This window comes from Callithrix jacchus, chromosome 2 (genome assembly GCF_049354715.1).
Source record: "Callithrix jacchus isolate 240 chromosome 2, calJac240_pri, whole genome shotgun sequence".
NCBI lineage: Eukaryota > Metazoa > Chordata > Mammalia > Primates > Cebidae > Callithrix > Callithrix jacchus.
In genome coordinates, this window is record NC_133503.1 from 64,719,671 (window position 1) to 64,739,138 (window position 19,468).

The 19,468-nt window shown below is 48.3% G+C and overlaps 1 protein-coding gene across 4 annotated transcripts in view; it reads right to left on the bottom strand.

Moving 5' to 3' along the window:
• SH3PXD2B (SH3 and PX domains 2B) overlaps window positions 1-19,468 on the bottom strand; it is a 115,501-nt gene that overhangs the window by 15,358 nt on the left and 80,675 nt on the right. For 2 of the 4 annotated variants that reach the window (XM_054251750.2, XM_035290523.3), the window contains exons 7-11: window positions 13,915-14,049; window positions 9,498-9,602; window positions 6,919-7,002; window positions 4,456-4,573; window positions 423-649 (exon numbers count right to left, since the gene is read on the bottom strand). In XM_054251750.2, the coding sequence (XP_054107725.1) occupies window positions 423-649; window positions 4,456-4,573; window positions 6,919-7,002; window positions 9,498-9,602; window positions 13,915-14,049 (669 nt within the window). The remainder of the gene's footprint in view (window positions 1-422; window positions 650-4,455; window positions 4,574-6,918; window positions 7,003-9,497; window positions 9,603-13,914; window positions 14,050-19,468) is intronic. The other 2 variants (XM_017969674.4, XM_002744576.7) reach the window with 1 other exon arrangement.

Genomic DNA, 19,468 nt, shown 5'->3' on the forward strand with positions numbered 1-19,468 from the left:
CCAGGTTCAAACAATTCTCCTGCCTCAGCCTCCTGAGTAGCTGGGATTACAGTTGCCCGCCACCACACCCGCCTACTTTTTGTATTTTTGGTAGAGACAGGGTTTCACCATGTTGGCCAGGCTGGTCTCGAACTCCTGACCTCAGGTGATCCACTCACCTCAGCCTCCCAAAGTGTTAGGTTTATAGGTGTGAACCATTGCGCCCGGCCAGCAATGCCTCTTGACTCAGATTCTGCAACTCACGGGCTGAGAGATCTGCAACAAGTTACCTGGGGTTTCTGAGCCTCTGTTTTCTTATCTAGAGGATGGTGGGGTGGGCAGCTGGGCCACTGTGAGGATGAGGGATGATGTGAGGAGCCCTAAGCACAGAGCTGGCACACAGGGGGCCCCGAGCATTGGGAGCTTGGGTGGGCATCACTCACTCTGCTTGGCATCGCTGTCAGGCACCGGGCGGCCTTCAAACCTCCCATCCTTCTGGCTGCTGAGCAGCTCCTTCTCCCTGCCCACTGCGTTCTGCTGCCGGGAAACACCATCCGAGTCAAGGGCACCCAGGTGGGTGGGTGAGCCAGGACCTGGCTTTGGGGGCAAGGGCTCCCCACTGTTTTTCTTTAGGTAGGAGGCAGGGGCCCAGCCTTCTTTGCCCTGGTACCTGTGAGGAGTAGGAAGAATGCTGTCAAACTACTTTGCCAGGCCCAACGGAAGAAGCCTTGCTCCTACTGGGAATCACATGACAGGTCCCAGGGAGCAGGACTAGGTTGTGACTGCCCAGGGTCAGAGGTTGGCACACCATGCACTTCGTCTTGATGAAGCCTAAGCCCTTAGCGTTTCCAACCCGGCCTCTACTAACTGCCCCTCACAGTACCCTCCAAGTCCCACCCAGCCAGAAGGGCTGGGCTTGGAACGTCTGTGCTTTGCTGCCTCTTCCCACCAGCCCCAGCTCTAGGGCCAAAGCGTGGCATAGACAGATGGAGCTGTTCACGCTGGTTAACATGGAGATTAAACATGTTTTCACATGGGATTAGCAGGTTAAGGGCTTGCCAAATGTCAGCTGGCCGTCACTAAACTGCAGATTGAGAACCTGACAGAACAGCTTGGTGTCCTCCCAAAAGGGAATTCAATGAGTGTCATCATCACCTAATCTGCAGGACAGATTCAGTTTTTGAGCTAGGGTCTCCCTGTCATCCAGGCCAGAGTGCAGTGGTTCCATCATGGCTCACTGCAGCCTTGAACTCCTGGGTTCAAGCGATCCTCCCATCTCAGCCTCCTATGTAGCTGGAATTACAGGTACATACCATCATGCCAGGCTGTTTATTTATTATTATTTCTTGTAGAGATGGGGTATTGCTGTGTTGCCCAGGCTGGTCTCAGGCTCCTGAAATCAAGTGTTCTTCCTGTCTCAGCCTCCCAAAGTGTTGGGATTACAGGCATGAGCCACCCTGCCTGGCAAGATTTCAGTTTAATAGCAATGACCAGAGGGGTCAATGTAGACCAGGGGTGTGCTGCAGTCAGTCACACCAGCTGTGACAACCAGTCGGGCACATCTCTCCTAATCTCTACGTTTAGTCACATCACACTGATAGCTTGAAATTGACCACAGTGGCAGTATTTGCACCATGGCAACTGGCAAACACCATAACTCATAGTACTTTTCCTTGGAGAGCTGGTTGTTAAACGTTTACCAGAACCCACAAAACAGGTGTCCAGACCTTTGGGGAAAGCTGAATAGACCCAAAGGCAGGGCCAAAACTCTTGTCAAGAATTAATTCAAGAACTAAATAACACTGGGTTTTAATGCAAAAAAAAAACAAAGGTCTTTCTCGACTGGAAGCAAATTTAAAAGGAGGTAGAACTCTGCAGTTTAGTGTCTACCAATCTTAAAATACGTGCTCAGAGGGAATATCCTAATTAGAAGATGTCAGGCTGTATATAACCCACACCCTCAGTGTGACACCATTCATTGTTTGGGGACACAGAGACGTAAAATGGGAGGTGATGTACAGTGCTGAGTGGGCTCTGAAATCCTGACTACCATTTTCCAGCTTCAGTCAAATCTCCAGATGACCGCAGCCCGTACTGACTTCCTAATTGCAACCTCGGGAGAGATCTTGAGTTTAATTAAGCTACTCTTGAATTCCAGAGCCACTAAGTTTTGGGACAATTTATTATGTAGCAAGATAATGTACTATTCAATAAATGTTATCCCTTTTCTTTTTTTTTGAGATGGAGTTTCGCTCTTGTTGCCCAGGTTGCAGTGCAATGGTGTGATCTCAGTTCAGCGCAACCTCCACTTCTCGGTTCAAGTGATTCTCCTGCCTCGACCTCCCAAGTAGCTGGGATTACAGGCATGTGCCACCATGCCCAGCTAATTTTGTATTTTTAGTAGAGACAGGGTTACTCCATGTCAGTCAGGCTGGTCTCAAATGCCTGACCTCAGGTGATCTGCTCACCTTGGCCTCCCAAAGTGTTGGGATTACAGGTGTGAGCCACCGTGCCTAGCTGTTTGTTATGCTTTAAAAAAAATTAATGTCTTTAATTTTAGAGATGGGGTCTTGCTGTGTTGCCTAGCCTGGAGTGGCACCATCATAGCTCACTGCAGCCTCAAATTCCTGGGCTTGAGTGATCCTCTTGCCTCAGCCTTCTGAGCAGCTGGGACTACAGGCATGCACCACCATGCCTGGCTAATTTAAAGGATTTTTATGTAGAGACAGGATCTTGCTATGTTGCCTGGGCTGGTCTTGAATTCCTGGCCCTAAGTGATCCTCCTGCCTTACCTCCTAAAGTACTGGGATTACAGGCATGAACCACTGTGCCCGGCCCATGTTTGCTATTTAATATGGTTTGGCTGTGTCCCCACTGAAATCTCAACTTGATTGTAACTCCCAGAATTCCCATGTGTTGTGGGAGGGACTCAGGGGGAAGTAATTGAATCATAGGGCTGCTTTCTCATGCTATTCTCGAGAGAGTGAATAAGTCTCACGAGATCTGATGGGTTTATCAGGGGTTTCTGCTTTTGCTTCTTCCTCGTTTTCTCTTGCTGCCACTGTGTAAGAAGTGCTTTTTGCCTCCAGCCATGATTCTGAGGCCTCCGCAGCCATGTGGAACTGTAAGTCCAATCAAACCTTTTCTTTCCCAATGTTGGGTATGTCTTTATCTGCAGTGTGAAAACAGCCTAATGCACTATTACTATCATTATCCTTCTTCAAATTTAAATTCTGAGATCTCTCCCAGGAAGCCTTCCTGACGCCAAAGCTGAGGAGCCCCTCTTCTGTATACCAAAGTCCCCATGCATCCCTCCAACACACGGCCAACCACCTGTATGGGTTTGTCTTCACTGGGTGGTGTGCGCTTCTGTGTCTTGCTCACTGCTGACTCCCCAGCTCCCAGAACAGGACTGGGCCCAATAGACATACTTGGTGTGTGTTTGTTGAATAAATGAATGAATGTATTGCTACATGCTCAGCTTCCTGGAAATGGCCCAAATGTCCTGAGACAATCATGGTGCAGACACTAGATCACAGGAACCTTGGCTTCCTCTCTTGCCCTAATTTCCTGTGGTCACACTCTGCCTATTGGGGGTGATCAAGGAGGGGTTCCCAGGACTTTTATTACTAAAATTGGAGAAGTAGCTGGGTGTTGTGGCTCATGCCTGTAATCCCAGCACTTTGGGAGGCTGAGCTGGGTGGATCACAAGGTCAGGAGTTTGAGACCAGTCTGGCCAACATAGTGAAACCCCGTCTCTACTAAAAATACAAAAAAATTAGCCAGGTGTGGTGGTGTTCATCTGTAATCTCAGCTACTTGGGAGGCTGAGGAAGGAGAATCGTGTGAACCTGGGAGGTGGAGGTTGCAGTGAGCTGAGATTGTGCCATTGCACTCCAGGCTGGATGACAGTGAGTCTCAGTCTCAATAAATAAATAAGTAAGTAAGTAAGTAAATAAATAAATAAATAAAACTGGGGAAGTCCCAGGCAAGGCAGGATGAGCTGGACACCCTGCCTGCCTATGAGGCTCTGATTCCATCACATAGCTGAAAGCTATGAAAGGCGTTTGGAATGCAGATGCCCTGCTTTGACCACTGGACTTTGAGAGATGAAGGCAGATTATCAGTACGTGACACGTTTATACTCCATCTTGTGCTCAGAATGGGGCTGGAGGGGGCTGCCACTTACACGGGGAAGCTTAGGTCTTCAACTACTCATTATGAGAAACATCTGGAGGTAGAAACCAGCCTTGCTTAACAGGGTTGCTGCTATCTGTAGTTCAGTTGTTTGGAGAAGGTTTTGCTTATTATGGACTTTTAGGTAAGGGGAGGGAGGCCAAACAACACAGAGGAGAAGTATCCTTTTATGGTTCAGGCAGAAATTTCACCCAGATGCAATCACTTACTGACCTCTGTGAAGCCGGAGCCCATGTGACCCCAAACCCACCCAGTGACAGCAGGAGGCAGTGGCGGGTACCTGATCTTCCACCAGCCTTCCAGGTTTTTTTGGATGACCTCCACCACAGCCCCTCTCTCCAGGTTCATTTCATCCTGGTCCCGAGCTGTGTACGGGTAGATAACTGTGTACTTCTCCTCTGTGGGGGCAAAAGGAAGCTGGGGTCAGAAGAGGACACCAAGAGGCCTGGGAGGCTGTGATCCCTGTGATGGCCTTGCTCATTGGAGGGAAGATTTCCTCCAGAGAGTTCTGGGCACACCGCTGGCCCCGACCTAGCCCTGGATGGCCCTGCAGGTAGCAACAGAACACAGGACAAAGGGCAGGTCTCTATCCTTCTGAAATCCCTCAGAGCCACACACTCAGCCTCACCTGCTTCAATCTGTGCTTTGAGGTCACCTTCCTCCACCACCTTATACAGTACTTCCATCCAGGGCATTCTCACCCCCCTTATCCCAGTTTATTGCCCCCCACCCATACCAGGAATTATCCAGCTTATTTATTGTGTTTCGTAGGTGTGTGTCTGTTTCCTCTGCTAGAATATAACGCCATGAAGACAGGGCTTTGTCTGTCTTATGCATTCCTATGTCTCTAGCACTGTGCATGATGCTTGGAATGTTTAGCAAATCAGTCAATATGCAATAAATGAGCAAGACCTGAAGCCCCGGTGGGAGCCACCTTGATCACAGAGGGGGTTAAGCTGTCTGTGGCTCTTTACCAGCTCTTGCTGGTGGAGTTCAGGGAGAAGCTGAACTTTGGCAGTGGAGGGTTTCAGGCTGAAATCAAAACCAGGGAGGACACGGCTCACCATTTTCATTACCTTGCTGGTGATTGTTCTTCACTTTTTATTAATTATGTTCAAGTCTTTGAATTCAGCCATGCTCAAAGCCTGAACTTCCATTCTTGTGACTGGAATGTCTTCTACCCCACTCTCTGCAGTCCCCCTGACCACTGAAGCCGTGGGACCATCCTTACGGCCTCACCCTCCTCCCTGAGAGATGCCCCCAGCTGCGTCCCCTCCCACAGTAGCCCTGGAGGGCCTGGGCTCAGTGGGGCGAGTTACTCATCATCGCACCCTGGCAGGGTGTCCCATAGAGCCAGGAACAGCTCCCACCCATAATGTTATCTGCTATGGCAGCTGAAATGGAGAAAATGGATTTGTGCCTCAAGGGAGCCAGGCAAGGCAAGGAGAGGGCGCTTCTGTTTTGGTTACATTTCTGCCCCTGGTGAGTGCCTGAGCCAGCTGTGGCCTGGTGTCATGGTTAATATGCTGCTGCAGATGCTATCTCTTTCGGAAAATACCACATGCCGTCAGCGGCCTGCCCAGCTGGTGCAGAGAGAGGCGGAAAACACACAGGGCGTTTATTTATTTATTGATCTAGCCTGCTGACCTGCTCGGTAGGGAGTGAGCTGACTGAAGCTGCACATATCCTGTGCTCAGCACAGTCAGCTGTTCCCCTCCTTCACGGAAGCTGCCGGCTGGCCTGCTGGGCTGGAAGAGGTGGAGGGAAGAATCCAACCCTAGGTGCACAGAAATTCTGTTTGGTCCAGGTAGGAAAGGGTGCCACCTGGGTCTCAGAATGAGTGCAGTCAGTCCTATGAGCCTGGACTCCTGGGGCCCACACCCTTCAGCTGAGCTGCACGGATGGATTTCCTATCACCGGAGTCCCTCTCTGAGATCCATGGGATGCTCAGTGATTGCACACAAAGCAGAGGCTGGAAGACCTTGCAGACTGCATGCCTGCAGAGGCTTCCTCCCTCATGTGCATTTGCCCTTCCTCTGGTGGTGCTACCAGCCTCTGTCTCCATGGCTTAGTGAGGCCAAGCTCACCACCTCCTGGAGGGAAGGAGTAGGTATGGGACTCTGGCCTGCCCAAAGTGTTGCAACTCCCAGCCACTGTGACTGGATTCATGGATGGCAAGTGACCCTAGTGGGTCAGCTGAAAACAATCCTAGGACTTGTGTCGAAAGAGAAGCTCTTTCTTTGGTGATGTCCCTAAACAGTACTTGGAACTGCTGTCATCACGAGAGAATGGTGCCAACAAACAGTGAGGTGGTGAGAGATTCCCAGGTCCTGAGGACAGTTTCAACCCCCCGGATCCAGCTCTACTTGAAGCTAGCCCTTCCCTGGGCTTTTTAGTGATATAAGTCAATAGACTTCCCCTTTTGCTTAGCTTGGTTTATGTGGATTTCTTTCCCTTGCAAGTCAAATGAGCCTGAATGAAGGAATCAGTCACTGGTTCAGCCTTATAGAAACCTGCAGGCATCATTTTTTAACCTGAGACACTTTAGAGCCCCAAGGCCAACAATACCCCAGGCCTGCTCCTCCCAAACCCACATGCCAACAACATACATGTCACACTAGACAGACGAGATCACTGTTTCTCACATGCAACAGGCACGGGCAGTCCCAGAGCAGGGAGGCTCATGCAGTGCAGGGACCTGGCTCCAGACACCAAACGGGGAAGAAAACTCCGAGGTAGGCACCTTGACGCCAGCTGATGGCATACAAGTCCCCCAGAGTCCGGCGGCGGCCCACGGGCCGGGGCAGAGACCAATACCTCCATGAGACTGTACGGCAGCATGTTGGGGGAAGGGCAGAGGGCAGAGGTAAGAAGAAAGCACCACAATGTGTAGAGGCAAAGGTGGCACCAAGCACATGTCCCCACCCTGGATAGCATTATTTCTGAGTTTATTCCAAGCCCCAGACATCTTAGGAAGACCAAGTTCCTCAGTATTAATCATGAACTTGGGTGAAGAGGCTTCTAGCAGACACAATTCCATTCCTAGCATGATTATAAAGAGGTGCTAGGCTGAGGTGGGAGGATCACTTGAGCCCAGGAGTTCAAGGCTGCAGTGAGCCGTGATCATGCCACTGCACTCCAGCCTGGGTGACAGAGCAAGACCACATCTCAAAAAAAAAAAAAAAAAAAAACCAACAAGGCCGGGCGTGGTGGCTCACACCTGTAATCCTAGCACTTCAGGAGGCTGAGGTGGGTGGATCATCTGAGGTCAGGAGTTCAAAACCAGCCTGGCCATCATGGTGAAATCCCATCTTTATAAAAAATAATAATAATAAAAAATTAAAAAAAAAAAATAAAAAGCAACAAAAGGCCAGGTGCTGTGGCTTACGCCTGTAATCCCAGCACTATGGTAGGAGTTCGAGGCCAGCCTGGCCAACGTGGCAAAACGCCGCCTCTACTAAAAATACATAAACTAGCTGGGTGTGGTGGTACACACCTATAATCCCAGCTACTCGAGAGGCTGAGACAGGAAAATCGTTTGAACCTGGGAGATGGAGGTTGTAGTGAGCTGAGATCACGCCACTGCACTCCAGCCTGGGCAACAGATCGAGACTCCATCTCAAAAAACAAAACAAAACAAAACATAAAAATGTCCTATGTGTGGCTGAGGGAAGAAAACAAACGTACAAACTCAGGAAAATGTGGTCTTGCTCTCATCTTCCAGCTGTGTGACCCTGGACAAGTCTCCTTGCCTCTCAGACCCCATTTCCTCCTCTGTAAAATGGGGACAGTCATGAGTACCTGACAGAGGCGCTCTCAGAGTGGTCCTTGCGAACTGTCTCAGGGGCTCTAGTTTCCATGCAGTACATTGCTAAGGGATTAATTTAACTCCTTCATCTGAGTTAATTCTGGCGGTAACCCCATGTTACCCGCTAGTGCCTGGCGGGCCCGACAAATGCAGAGCAAACCAACAGATGTTTTACTTTGAGGGGCGTTGGCTGTAATAGTACTCAATGCAAAACCCGATGTCAATTTTTTGCTAATTTTGAGCATAGGAATATCCCCCTTCTCCTCATCCTCTTATCTGATGAAGATACGTTTTATGTGGCTCTGTGCTTTCTCATAACAGTCAACTAAAAGCCAAGAAAACTCAACTCTAGGTCAGGTACTGCTGATACAATAATAACTGTTTCTGGTCATTTACTGTTCTGGGTTCTTTGCATGTGGATCTCATTTTTTTTTTCTTTCAAAAATCCCATGATATAGATATCATTGTTTCCATTTTTACATGAGGAGGCTGAGGCTTAGAGAGGTTAAATTACTGGCCCAAGATCACTCAACCAGTAAGTAGTACAGCTGAGATTAAAATTCAGGTGTGTCTGATTCCTAAACCCCGGTGTATTTTTGTTTGTTTGTTTGTTTTTGTGTGTGTGTGGTTTTTTTTTTTTGAGACAGAGTTTTGCTCTTGTTGCCCAGGCTGGAGTGCAATGGTGTGATCCCAGCTCACGGCAACCTCTGACTCCCAGATTTAAGTGATTCTCCTGCCTCAGCCTCCTGAGTAGCTGGGATTACAGGCATGCGTCACCACGCCCAGCTAATTTTGTATTTTCAGTAAAGACAGAGTTTCTCTATGTTGATCAGGCTGGTCTTGAACTCCCGACCTCAGGTGATCTGCCTGCCTTGGCCTTTCAAAGTGCTGGGATTATAGGCATGAGCCACTGTGGCCAGGCTCCTAAAACCCCTGTTTGTTAGTGCAGGTGAACTCATGCCCTAGTTTTAGGAATGTTTCTAGTGGGGAAAGGGAGTTGGTTGGGTCTTAGCATTTCTGGCATGGTAGTAGGAAGTTCTCTGGGAAACAATGGAATGTGTGTGTGTGGGTGAGTGGAGGGGGACACCTGGTCAGGGCCACTGAAACCCACAGAGAAAGTAGAGGCCTTTAAATAGATGGGGTCAAATGTCTTGCAAATGAGCTGAAGCAGCTCTACCACCTTGGCCACCAGAATAATTCTAGGGAGGAATAGTGAACTGTTGTTGGGGATCAGGCTGATCTGACCCCTCTCGGGGTCCCATGGAAGGGTTAGGGCTTGAGCTCTGGCCAGGCTCACCTAGGTTGCTAATAAAGGCCCCTAAGAGAGGGTGGGCTTGCTCCTCAGCCCTAATACCATGGCCTGGTTTTCGGTTCACAGGCTATGGAGCCTGAGCTAGTGAACTGCTGATGCCAAGGCAGAGGCCAAAAGAAGAGATTGGGTGAAAAGGCAACCCAATATGGGTGATGACTCTACAGGTCCTCCCCAGCAAGCAGAGGCTCGAGCTCCTTCCTACCTTCTTCAGGCTGCAGGGAAAACTCATCCTGCACCCCATCCTGGCCTTCGAGGCACGTTGCAGGGACCCAGCCTTGCTCTTCGGCAGTGCTGACGAACCACCAACCTGGGGAAGCGAGAGTGCAGAATGGTGTTAGTTGGGTCAAGTGTGAGGCATGGGGGTCAGAACATAATAATCTATTCAGCCAATATACCAGTGAACTCCTGGGTTAGGCTAAAGTTACCATTTTACTGGTAAAAGACAACTACCAATGTTACCTGCTAACTGCTAAAATCAGGTTCAGAGACTTATTCCTGAACCCAAGACAGGGAAGAGTAAAGTTATCCTAAATGACAACAATTAAGAGGCCGGGCATGGCGGCTCATGCCTGTAATCCCAGCATTTGGGTGGATTGCTTGAGCCTAGGAGTTCAAGACCAGCTTGGGCAACATGACAAAACCCTATCTCTACAAAAGGTTTAAAAATTAGCCAAGCATGGTGGTGCATGATTGTAGTCCCAGCTACTCATGAGGCTGAGATGGGAGGATCACCTGAGCCCAGGAGGTCAAGACTGCAGTGAGCTATGGTTGCACCACTGCTCTCCAGCCTGGGTGACAGAGCCAGATCCCATCTCAAAACAACAACAACAACAACAACAACAACAGCAGTTCACCTTCCCTAAGACGTGTGATGCACCCATCATTTTACTTGCATTAAATATAATCTTCACATTATCATCCCAATTGTACACGTGAGGAAACAGGCTCAAAGAGGCAAACAGACTCATCCAAGTTCACATGGCTTGTGGAAGAGCCGTGATTTGTGCACAGGGCTGTTTGATTCTAACGGCGTTGTCCTTATCTGAGATGCAGATTTAGCATCTGCTTCACAGGCCTCTCACCCTGTGAGGCTCAGGCATTCCCTAAGGAGAAGGGCCTGCATGGGGCCTGTGGTAGGGAGAATAATGACCCTCTCCCCACAAAGATGTCTGTGTCTGAATCCCTCAAACCTGTAAATGTATTAGGTTACATGGCAATCATTAAGGCTGCTAATCTGCTGACCTTAAAGTAGGGATTTTATCCTAGATTCTCTGGGTGGGCCTAACATAATCCCAGGGGTCCTTAAGTATGCAAGAAGGAGGCAGAAGTCACGGGGAGATGTGGCTGTTGGGGAAAGACACAGAGAGGTGCAACACTGCTGGCACTGAAGAAGGAAGAAGGGGCCATGAGCCAAGGTGGCCTCCAGGATCTGGAAAAGCCAAGGAAACAGATCGCACTGGGAACCTGAAGAAAGCAATGGGGCCCTGTCGATTCCTTGATTTTAGGCCAGTGAGACTGTTAGGTAAACACGTGCTGTTGGCCGGGTGTGATGGCTCCTGCCTGTAATCCCAGTTATTAGGGAGGCAGAGGCAGGAGAATCACTTGAACCCAGGAGGCAGAGGTTGCAGTGAGCTGAGATCATGTCACTGCAGTCCAGCCAGCCTGAGTGACAGAGTGAAACTCTGTTTAAACAAACAAACAAATAAGTAAGTTCTGTTTTAAGCCACTGAGTTTGTAGTAAATCATCACAGCATCAATGGGAAACTATACAGGGACCAACTGGCTCCGTATAAAATAAATGGAAAAATGGGAACTGTTCCCCAAGATCATACACCTCCAAGCCCTAGAGACCCCAGAGGAGAAGAGAAGGAAGGAGCAGACTCTTGCTCAAGACTGCTGGTCTTACAGAGAGGCCTGGCTCTCCGCCTTCCAGAAATGGAAGCTGCCTTCTGCTTTACTTGATGTCAGGTTCCAGAATACCTGTAATGGTGGCTGATTGTTCTGTATGTATATGTGAGTGAGAATAAATGGAACTCTGGGGCTGTTAAACCTGTGGAAAACCAGAAATTTGAAAATATGCTCTATGATTTTCTAAAGATTCATACTTGCAAATATTTGTATGAAGATAAGGAAACGGTCATAAAACAATAGAAATGACAGCACTGATGTGTCAAATACCGTCCAGAGTGCTGCATGTCCACTCCTACCTTGCTAGATCTCCACCACAGCCTTATGAGGTGTGTACTATTACTGCCCCCATTTCACAGATGGGGAAGCTAAGGTTCGGCAAATCTCTCAAAGCCACAAAGAGAGAACGTAGCAGAGCCAGGTTTCAAACCCAGGCTGTCTCAGCTCTAAACTATTTTTACTAATGCCTCACACATTGCTAGAGGGAGGATAAATCAAAACAGCCACTGTTTTGGAAGCAGATAAGTTGGTGGTATCATAAGACTTAAATATGTGTATCTTGGCTAGGCACAGTGGCTCACCTGTAATCCCAGTAGTTTGGGAGGCCGAGGTGTGTGGTCAGGAGTTCAAGACTAGCCCAACTAATATGGTAAAACCCCATCTTCACTAAAAATACAAAACGTAGCTAGGTGTGGTGGTGTGCACCTGTAGTCACAGCTACTCAGGAGGCTGAGATAGGAGAATTGCTCAAACCAGGGAGACGGAGGTTGCAGTGGGCCAAGATCGTGCCATTGCACTCCAGCCTGGATGATACAGCGAGACTCCATCTCCCCCCACAATAAATAAATAAAATATGTGTATCTTATAGTCAGCTGTTCCACTTGTTGGAATCTAACCTTAAGAAACTGACAAGCACACTGTGGCACTGTTCACAATGGAGTATGAACACAAATACATGAACATGGCTTACTCAGGCATTGAATACTACGCAGATGTGAAAAGTCAGAGGAGCTAGAAAGTAACTAAAAAAAAGTTAGTTGCAGATCAAAATGTATACAATAACACCACTGGGTTTTTTAAAAGCTCACAAAAATACACACATAATACAATGTGTTTGTGTATATGTGCATGTATGTCTGCATGAATGAGTACATGTGTATGTGTGAGTGTATATATTCACATGTACACACACACACGTGTGTGTATATAATATTTTCAAGAAAGGGTCATACTAATGAATAGAAGGGTTATCTGGGGCTTAGAAAGGGGGTTAGGGTTGATGCTGGTGGAAAAAATGATTTTAGTTTTATCATTAATGTTTTAAGAATAATGTATCCATCCATTACTTGGATAAGTACAATATAATTAAAAATACATGCCATTATTGTGTTGGCTACTTGAAGATGTACCACTCATCCTCTCCCTTCTTTCTGCTACTCTCTGGACATACCAACACTCATTCCTGGCCCCCACTCTTCTTCCCAGTAACCCAACTTTCCTTACTTCCTGCAAGCTGGGGGCCCAGGGCAGTGGGTGCTCCTGTCTTTCTGTCTTTAAATCCCCATGGTGTGTCCTAGCCACATCACACAGTCTGCACACATTCATTCTCAGGAATTGGAAAGTCACATGGCCTTAGGGGCTGTTGGAGTTGGTTTGGAAGTCCAGCTCCGCAGCCTGTTATGAGATGTGGGGTGAATGACTGACTCACTTGGAGTCATGGTTGCATTAGCTGTGAAGCAAGGATGGCAACTCCTATATTGAGTAATGAAGGAAGTTTGGCTGGCTGGTGCTGGTCTCATGACTAATGCCACCATGATCCAGATGATGTTGGAAACATCGTCTTTCCCCTGTTCTTTGGATCTCAACTAGCCACTGGGCTGTCACAGAGACTGACGCACTAATGATATGACTAGCTAATGTCGCATGTTAGCCACAACAAACCCAGTGGTTTCCACTGCATTTTCTCAGGGAGGGTCTGCTTATTTTCTGCTCTTTGCCTTCAGTGGGGTTCAATGGCTGCTTTGTGGCTAAGGAAGGCAAAGGGGAAGGAAACCCACATTTTTTGAGCATCTGCTATGTGCTAAGCACTTTAAGCATCTTTACATATTATGTCACTTCATCTTTACAATCACTCTTTAGAGCAGAAGTTTTTATTTTGTTGATAAGAAAAGGACCGGAACAAAGCCACCTGAACCACTGTGAAATGTGGAATTCCGATGGAAATCCAGGTTAAATGTCTCAATCACACCACATTCTGCCCCAGACCCAGCCAGTGTCCATGACCGGTGGTCCCTGTGATGGGCAGGCAGGCTAAGGACAGGGAATGTGTCTGTCCCATTGAGAGCCCAGAGCGATGGAGCCTTCTTAAAGACTCTCATGGGTAAGCAAAGGCAAACCAACGGAGCACATTTCCAGTGGAGTGCTGGACTCTGCGTCTGCAAGTGCTTTAGAACCAGAAGGAATGTTTATAAAATGTGAATGTCAGAACAAATCGGTACCATCTGACCCAACAGGATACTGGTGAGTGGTCACCAGGTGGGATATTCGAGCACAGTGATCAAACAGGGGCCACTTTCTAAGAGATCTTCTGCCAGATCTGTGGGAACTGGCCAGCCTGGATTGGCCATTTCCGTTTCTGAATTTCCCAATGTTTCCTGTCCTAGGGGCTTGGTGACAGGGCAGTAGGAGAGGGAGGCGGTCTAGGTCCCCACCTGACTCATTCTTCTCGATGATGTCCACCACCTGCCCCACGCCGAGGCTGATCTCTGAACTCTCCTGCTTCTGGTAGTTGGCCACCACCACATACTGCTCCAGGACCAGGGGGTCCACTGAGGTTTGGTCACCTCCTGTGGATAGGAAACAGACATGACATCTGGCCACCACCCATGCATGAAAGAGCAGGAGCCAGAGCCGTAGGGTGGGTCAAGAGGGCATTCCAGATAAAAAAGAAGCAGTTACAGGACTCATCTCAAGGGTGACTTCATCCATTCATTCTTCTATTCATGTGCTTATTCAACCACCCAAATTGACCAAGTGCTATTCTGTGCAGGAACTGGGGATTCAGAGTTGATTAAGATATGGTACCTGCCCTGAAGATGTTGACACCCTAGTGGAAAAACTCATTCATTCATACTTAGCCATCCATCCATCCATTTTTCCATCCATATGTCCATCTGTCCATACATCTAACTAGCCAGCCATCATATGCCATTATCCAACCGACTATCCATCCATCATCCGTCCATCCAACCAAACATTCATCTGTCTGCCCGCCATTCTACCATCTATCCACTCATGATATATCCAATTAAACACCATCATCCATCAACCATCTCATCATCCATCCAAAATCACTTGCCTATTAATCTATGAAATCACTACTGATGTTGATTCCAGATACTCTGGAGTACAAAGGTGAATAAAACAGCTATGACTCCCAGCCTCAAGTAACTCAGTCTAGTCACAGAGATAGACACACATATATATATAATTGATAAGATATAGAATTATATAAGCATTAGTTTATGATAAATTGCTAGAAACAACCAGGATGTTGGGACAGAAAATGAAGGGAAAAGACAATGCTATATAAATGGGGTGGCTGGCAAGACCTGAGGCAGGAGGAGGGATCATGATGAGAATGCGGGAGAGTGGAGTAGGCACACTCTGAGATGGGAAAGGACTTGGGATCTTCGGGACTAGGAGGAGGCCAGGCGAGGAAGTGCATGGCAAGAGTGGTTCTGAGTGAGGTCCCTGAGGTAGGCACAGGTCACATCAGGCAGGATCTTCGGGGCCAAGTAAAGAAGTTGGATTGCTTTTAACCTTGAAGAGGCAAGTCAATTAAGGGCTTTAAGAAGAGAATAACAAGACAAGAGTTACATTTTTAAAAAGATAATTCTGGGTGGGGCATGGTGGCTCATGCCTGTAATCCCAGCACTTTGGGAAGCCAAGGAGGGTGGATCACCTGATGTCAGGAGTTTGAGACCAGTGTGGCCAACATAGCAAAACCCCATTTCTACTAAAAATACAAAAATTGGCTGAGCATGGTGGTGCACACTTGTAATCCCAGCTACTCAGGAGACTGAGGCATGAGAATCGCTTGAACCCGGGAGGCAGAGGTTGCAGTGACCTGAGATTGCACCACTGCACTCCAGCCTGGGTGACAGAGTGAGATTCCATCTCAAAAACAAAAAAAGACAATTGTGGAGTAGCGTGTGAAAGCCAGTGCACAGAACTGACTTTGTGCATCTCTCCCCACTCTGTTGGGTGGTGTCTTGTTGGTAGCTCGAAATTGGCCATGGTGGGAGTATTTACACCACAGAAATTGGCAAATGCTACAAAGCAGGGTTTCCCCACTGGAGAGCTGGTTATTATGTATCTACCAGCACACCACTGCACTCCAGCATCTGCAACCAGAAGCAGCACAGAAGCCCCTTGTTAGAACCATGCAGTCTGGATTTTTGATATGAAAAAGCAGAATAGGGCATTGTAGCTGGGTGAAGGGTTCTGCTTCCTGGCTCTGTGCCCATGTTCTGGCCACCTCCCGCTTCCTGCCTGATGGTAACAGGGAAATGGGAGGGCCTTTAGGCTGGGGACAACCCTGCCACTTGCACCCTGCATAGAGAACGCACAAGAACAGAGAAAGAGAGAGCAGGAAAGAAACAAAGATGCAGGCTGACGGTTCAGAAGATCAGGCAGGAAGCAGCCTTAAGGAGGGCCTATCACAGGCCACAGACAGCATGTAAACCATCTCAATGCATTTGCCCTGCAAGCTGTGTACTGCCACCTGCATTCTGTGGGCGGGAACACAGGCTCAGAGATGTTAAGTGACTTTCTCTGGATCACACAGTTGTCTATAGACAAAGCTGGACTCTGTCCACTTGGCTGCAGGCTCTCCTGTGTGTCAGGGCAGAGCAATGAGGAAAGAAAAGATGATGGAGGAAGAAGGGTGGTCTGAGGTCTGCGGGCTCTCCTTCCCCCTGCTCAGGCTCAGTCTGACATCTCTGCGCATCTCAAGGCTTGTCTGCTATTGCCAGCCCTCTCCTCATCCTCCAGTTCCCCTGAGGTCAGGTGGCAGGGCCAACTTTTTCTAGACACAAGACGCCAGTTCCCTCAAGCCAGCTCAGTCACATGAGCAGTGGCCTGAGAGTGGGCTGCTTCATGCCCCCTTCCTGCTGCCCTACAAACCATGAGCTTCTTGAGGGCAGTGGCCTTGACTGCCTCTGAACCACCTGGTACTTACTAGCTCCTTGAAGGTGCTGTCTGGTGAATGAATGAATGCATGTAGGATGGTGGCTTTTAGAGGCTCTTGACTACCTGTCCTGGTCATTGGACTCACTCTTCGCTGTGAATCCAATCCAGTCTACCTCAGGATACAGTCTGCCCAAGGGCTCAAACCCCAGGAGTGCAGCTGCCCTTCCGTTTGGGCCCTCAGGTGAGCTGGACCAGGTAAGTGTGCTTCCCTGTGCCTCAGCTTGAGAGAAAATACTGGAAAGAAAAGAGGAAAAGCACCCACTTCACAGACAGGTTGGTGCCTGCACCTGCTGCCCAGGTTAATGCTCAAAGAGAAATGCCCGTGTCTTCCAGGTAGGCAGTCGGCAGCTGGTGTGTGGTCAGGGAGTGGCTGCGAGGACTTCCTCATAGAGCCACAGCTTCACTCAGGCAGTTTTCTCTGCAGTGCTCCCTCACCCGGCTTCACCATGTCCTCATGGAGCCACACCCTCTGCACCAGGGTCTGAGGGGGGCTTTCCCGGGGCCCAGGGAGGGAAGGCAGATGCTGTTACTGGTCTCTGTCCTGCCCCTCCAGTCTGCCCTCCATACAGCAGCCAGAATGCTTGCTCAAAAATGCTACTCTGATCATGTCACTCCCTGCTCAGCACCATGGGCTCAGCTTGCCTTCTGGCCACTTTATCCCTGGTGCACCTGCAAAGCAAAGGTGCCTTTGCAGAGGCTATTTTCTCTACCTGGGATGTCTCTTCCTCTCCTTCCTATTTCAACGGGAACCACCTATTCTTAGCCTCCTAACTGGTCCCTGCTACCAGCCTTGACCCGACCCTGCCTTTTTTTTTTTTTTTTTGAGACAGAATCTTGCTCTATTGCCCAGGCTGGAGTGCGGTGGCACTATCTCAGCTCACTGCAATATCCACCCCTGGGGCTCAGGCGATTCTCTCACCTCAGCCTTCTGAGTAGCTAGGATTACAGGCATGCGCCACAATGTCTGGCTAATTTTCGTGTTTTTAGTAGAGATGGGGTCTCACCATGTTGGCTAGGCTGGTCTTGAACTCCTGACTTAAAGTGATCCACCTGCCTCAGCCTCCCAAAGTGCTGGGATTGCAGGCTTGAGCCACCATGCTCGGCTGCAGTCTGTTTTCCATATAGCAGCTAGAGTGATCCTTTTAAGAGATGTGCCAGAACATGTTTCTCAAAGGTCAAGTCTCTGTGATGGTCCTCACCTAACTTGTGAAAAGCCTCAGTGGCCTACAGGGCCCTGTCTAATCCACCTCTGATCATTTTTCTTTTCTTTTTTTTTTTTAAGTAGAGAGGGGGTTTTGCCATGTTGCCCAGACTGGTCTTGAACTCCTGGGCTCAACAAATCCACCCGCCTCAGCCTCCCAAAGTGCTGGGATTACAGGCGTGAGCCACCACACCTGGCCTGTCTTTATATATATTTTTTAAGCACTGTAGAGAAGGAGAAGAGGAAAGAGGATGAGAAAGAATGATTATTATTAGCAGCAGTGACAGAGACTGTGTGTGGCCTATAAAGGCTAACATATTCACTAGCTGGCCCCTTAGTGAAAATCTGACAACCCCTGGCCTAGAACATGGATGGCTTCTTACAAGGGTTCAGTAAGTGTCTGAATGAAGGAAGGAACCAGTTTAAAACTCAGCTTTGCTGGGCATGGTGGCTCACACCTATAATCCCATTACTTTGGGAGGCAGAGGCAGGTGGATCATCAGGTCAGGAGTTGAAACCCTGTCTCCACTAAAAATACAAAAATTAGCCAGACATGGTGGCACATGCCTGTAGTCCCAGCTACTTGGGAGGCTGAGGCAGGAGAATCGCTTGAACTCAGGAGGTGGAGGCTGCAGTGAGCCGAGATCACACCACTGCATTCCAGCCTGGGCAAGGGAGTGAGACTTCCTCTCCAAACAAACAAACAAACAAACAAACAAACAAACAAACAAACCCCTCTGCTTTAATGACGTCCTATCTCAGGGAGCATTCAAATGCCTTCCTTCACATTTCATTTTGTTTATACAAGTGTCTTTTCTACCAGACTGTGAGAAAGGTTTCCACCTGGGAACCTAGAGCACTGCCAGGTACAGATACAGTTACTCATTCAATATTAAGCACATAGTAGGTGCTTAAATAAATTATAAATTAATTATACATTTATAAATAAATATTGAATGAATAACTGTACCTGTCTTGTTCATTCAGCATCCAGCACAGGTGTGCAACACACATTTATTGAATGTGTTGAATGAACAAAAGATAAATGAAGACTTCTAGAAACCCTTCCTACTCTATACAAGACTCCAGGCCTCCTTATAAGTTTATAATCTTATAAATTAAAGAAGACTCCTTCTTGTCTATGGAGAAAGAGGGCTTCAGTTAAGTGAAGATCCAGTTGTCAGGTTACTCTGTCCAAAAAGCTCAACTTTTGCCACCCAGTTTTAACACCTGATGGTGGCACAGTTGCACCACACACAGTGACTCTGATGAGTGGACTCTGATGAATGCGTCGGGCATTTCTGCACTAACTCTCCTAACCAGTCTGCCAGTGGGATTTGGCAAAACTATGAGCAGTGACAGAACGACAGAACCAAGGAATCATGAGATTTGCTGTGAGAAAGACATAGAGCCAGGAAATGAAGAGGGCAGGGAGCTCTGGGCTGGGACTCTGGGTTAGCTGGAGCGGAGCATGGACTGGCACAGGGCTCAGGCTGACATTTCCTCCATGACTTGCTCTGGGGCCAGGTCCAAGACTACCATCTCCTTGCTGTTTTTCCATGGCAGTAGCTTAGACTAGTTCTCTGCCATGAAGTGGTTCAGAGAATGCATAGAGTAGCTGTTTCAGCACCAGTTCTTTCAGAGCAAGTTGGTTCATTTTACTCAGACCACTCAACTTTCTGAAACTGATGAAAAAAGTTCATTCATTTGATCTACCATGAGTCTCAAATTAGGCTTCAGGCCATTTACTTGTTAAGTGTAGACACCTACTGGTGGAGGGTGATATTGCCACCAAGCTCTATAATGCCACA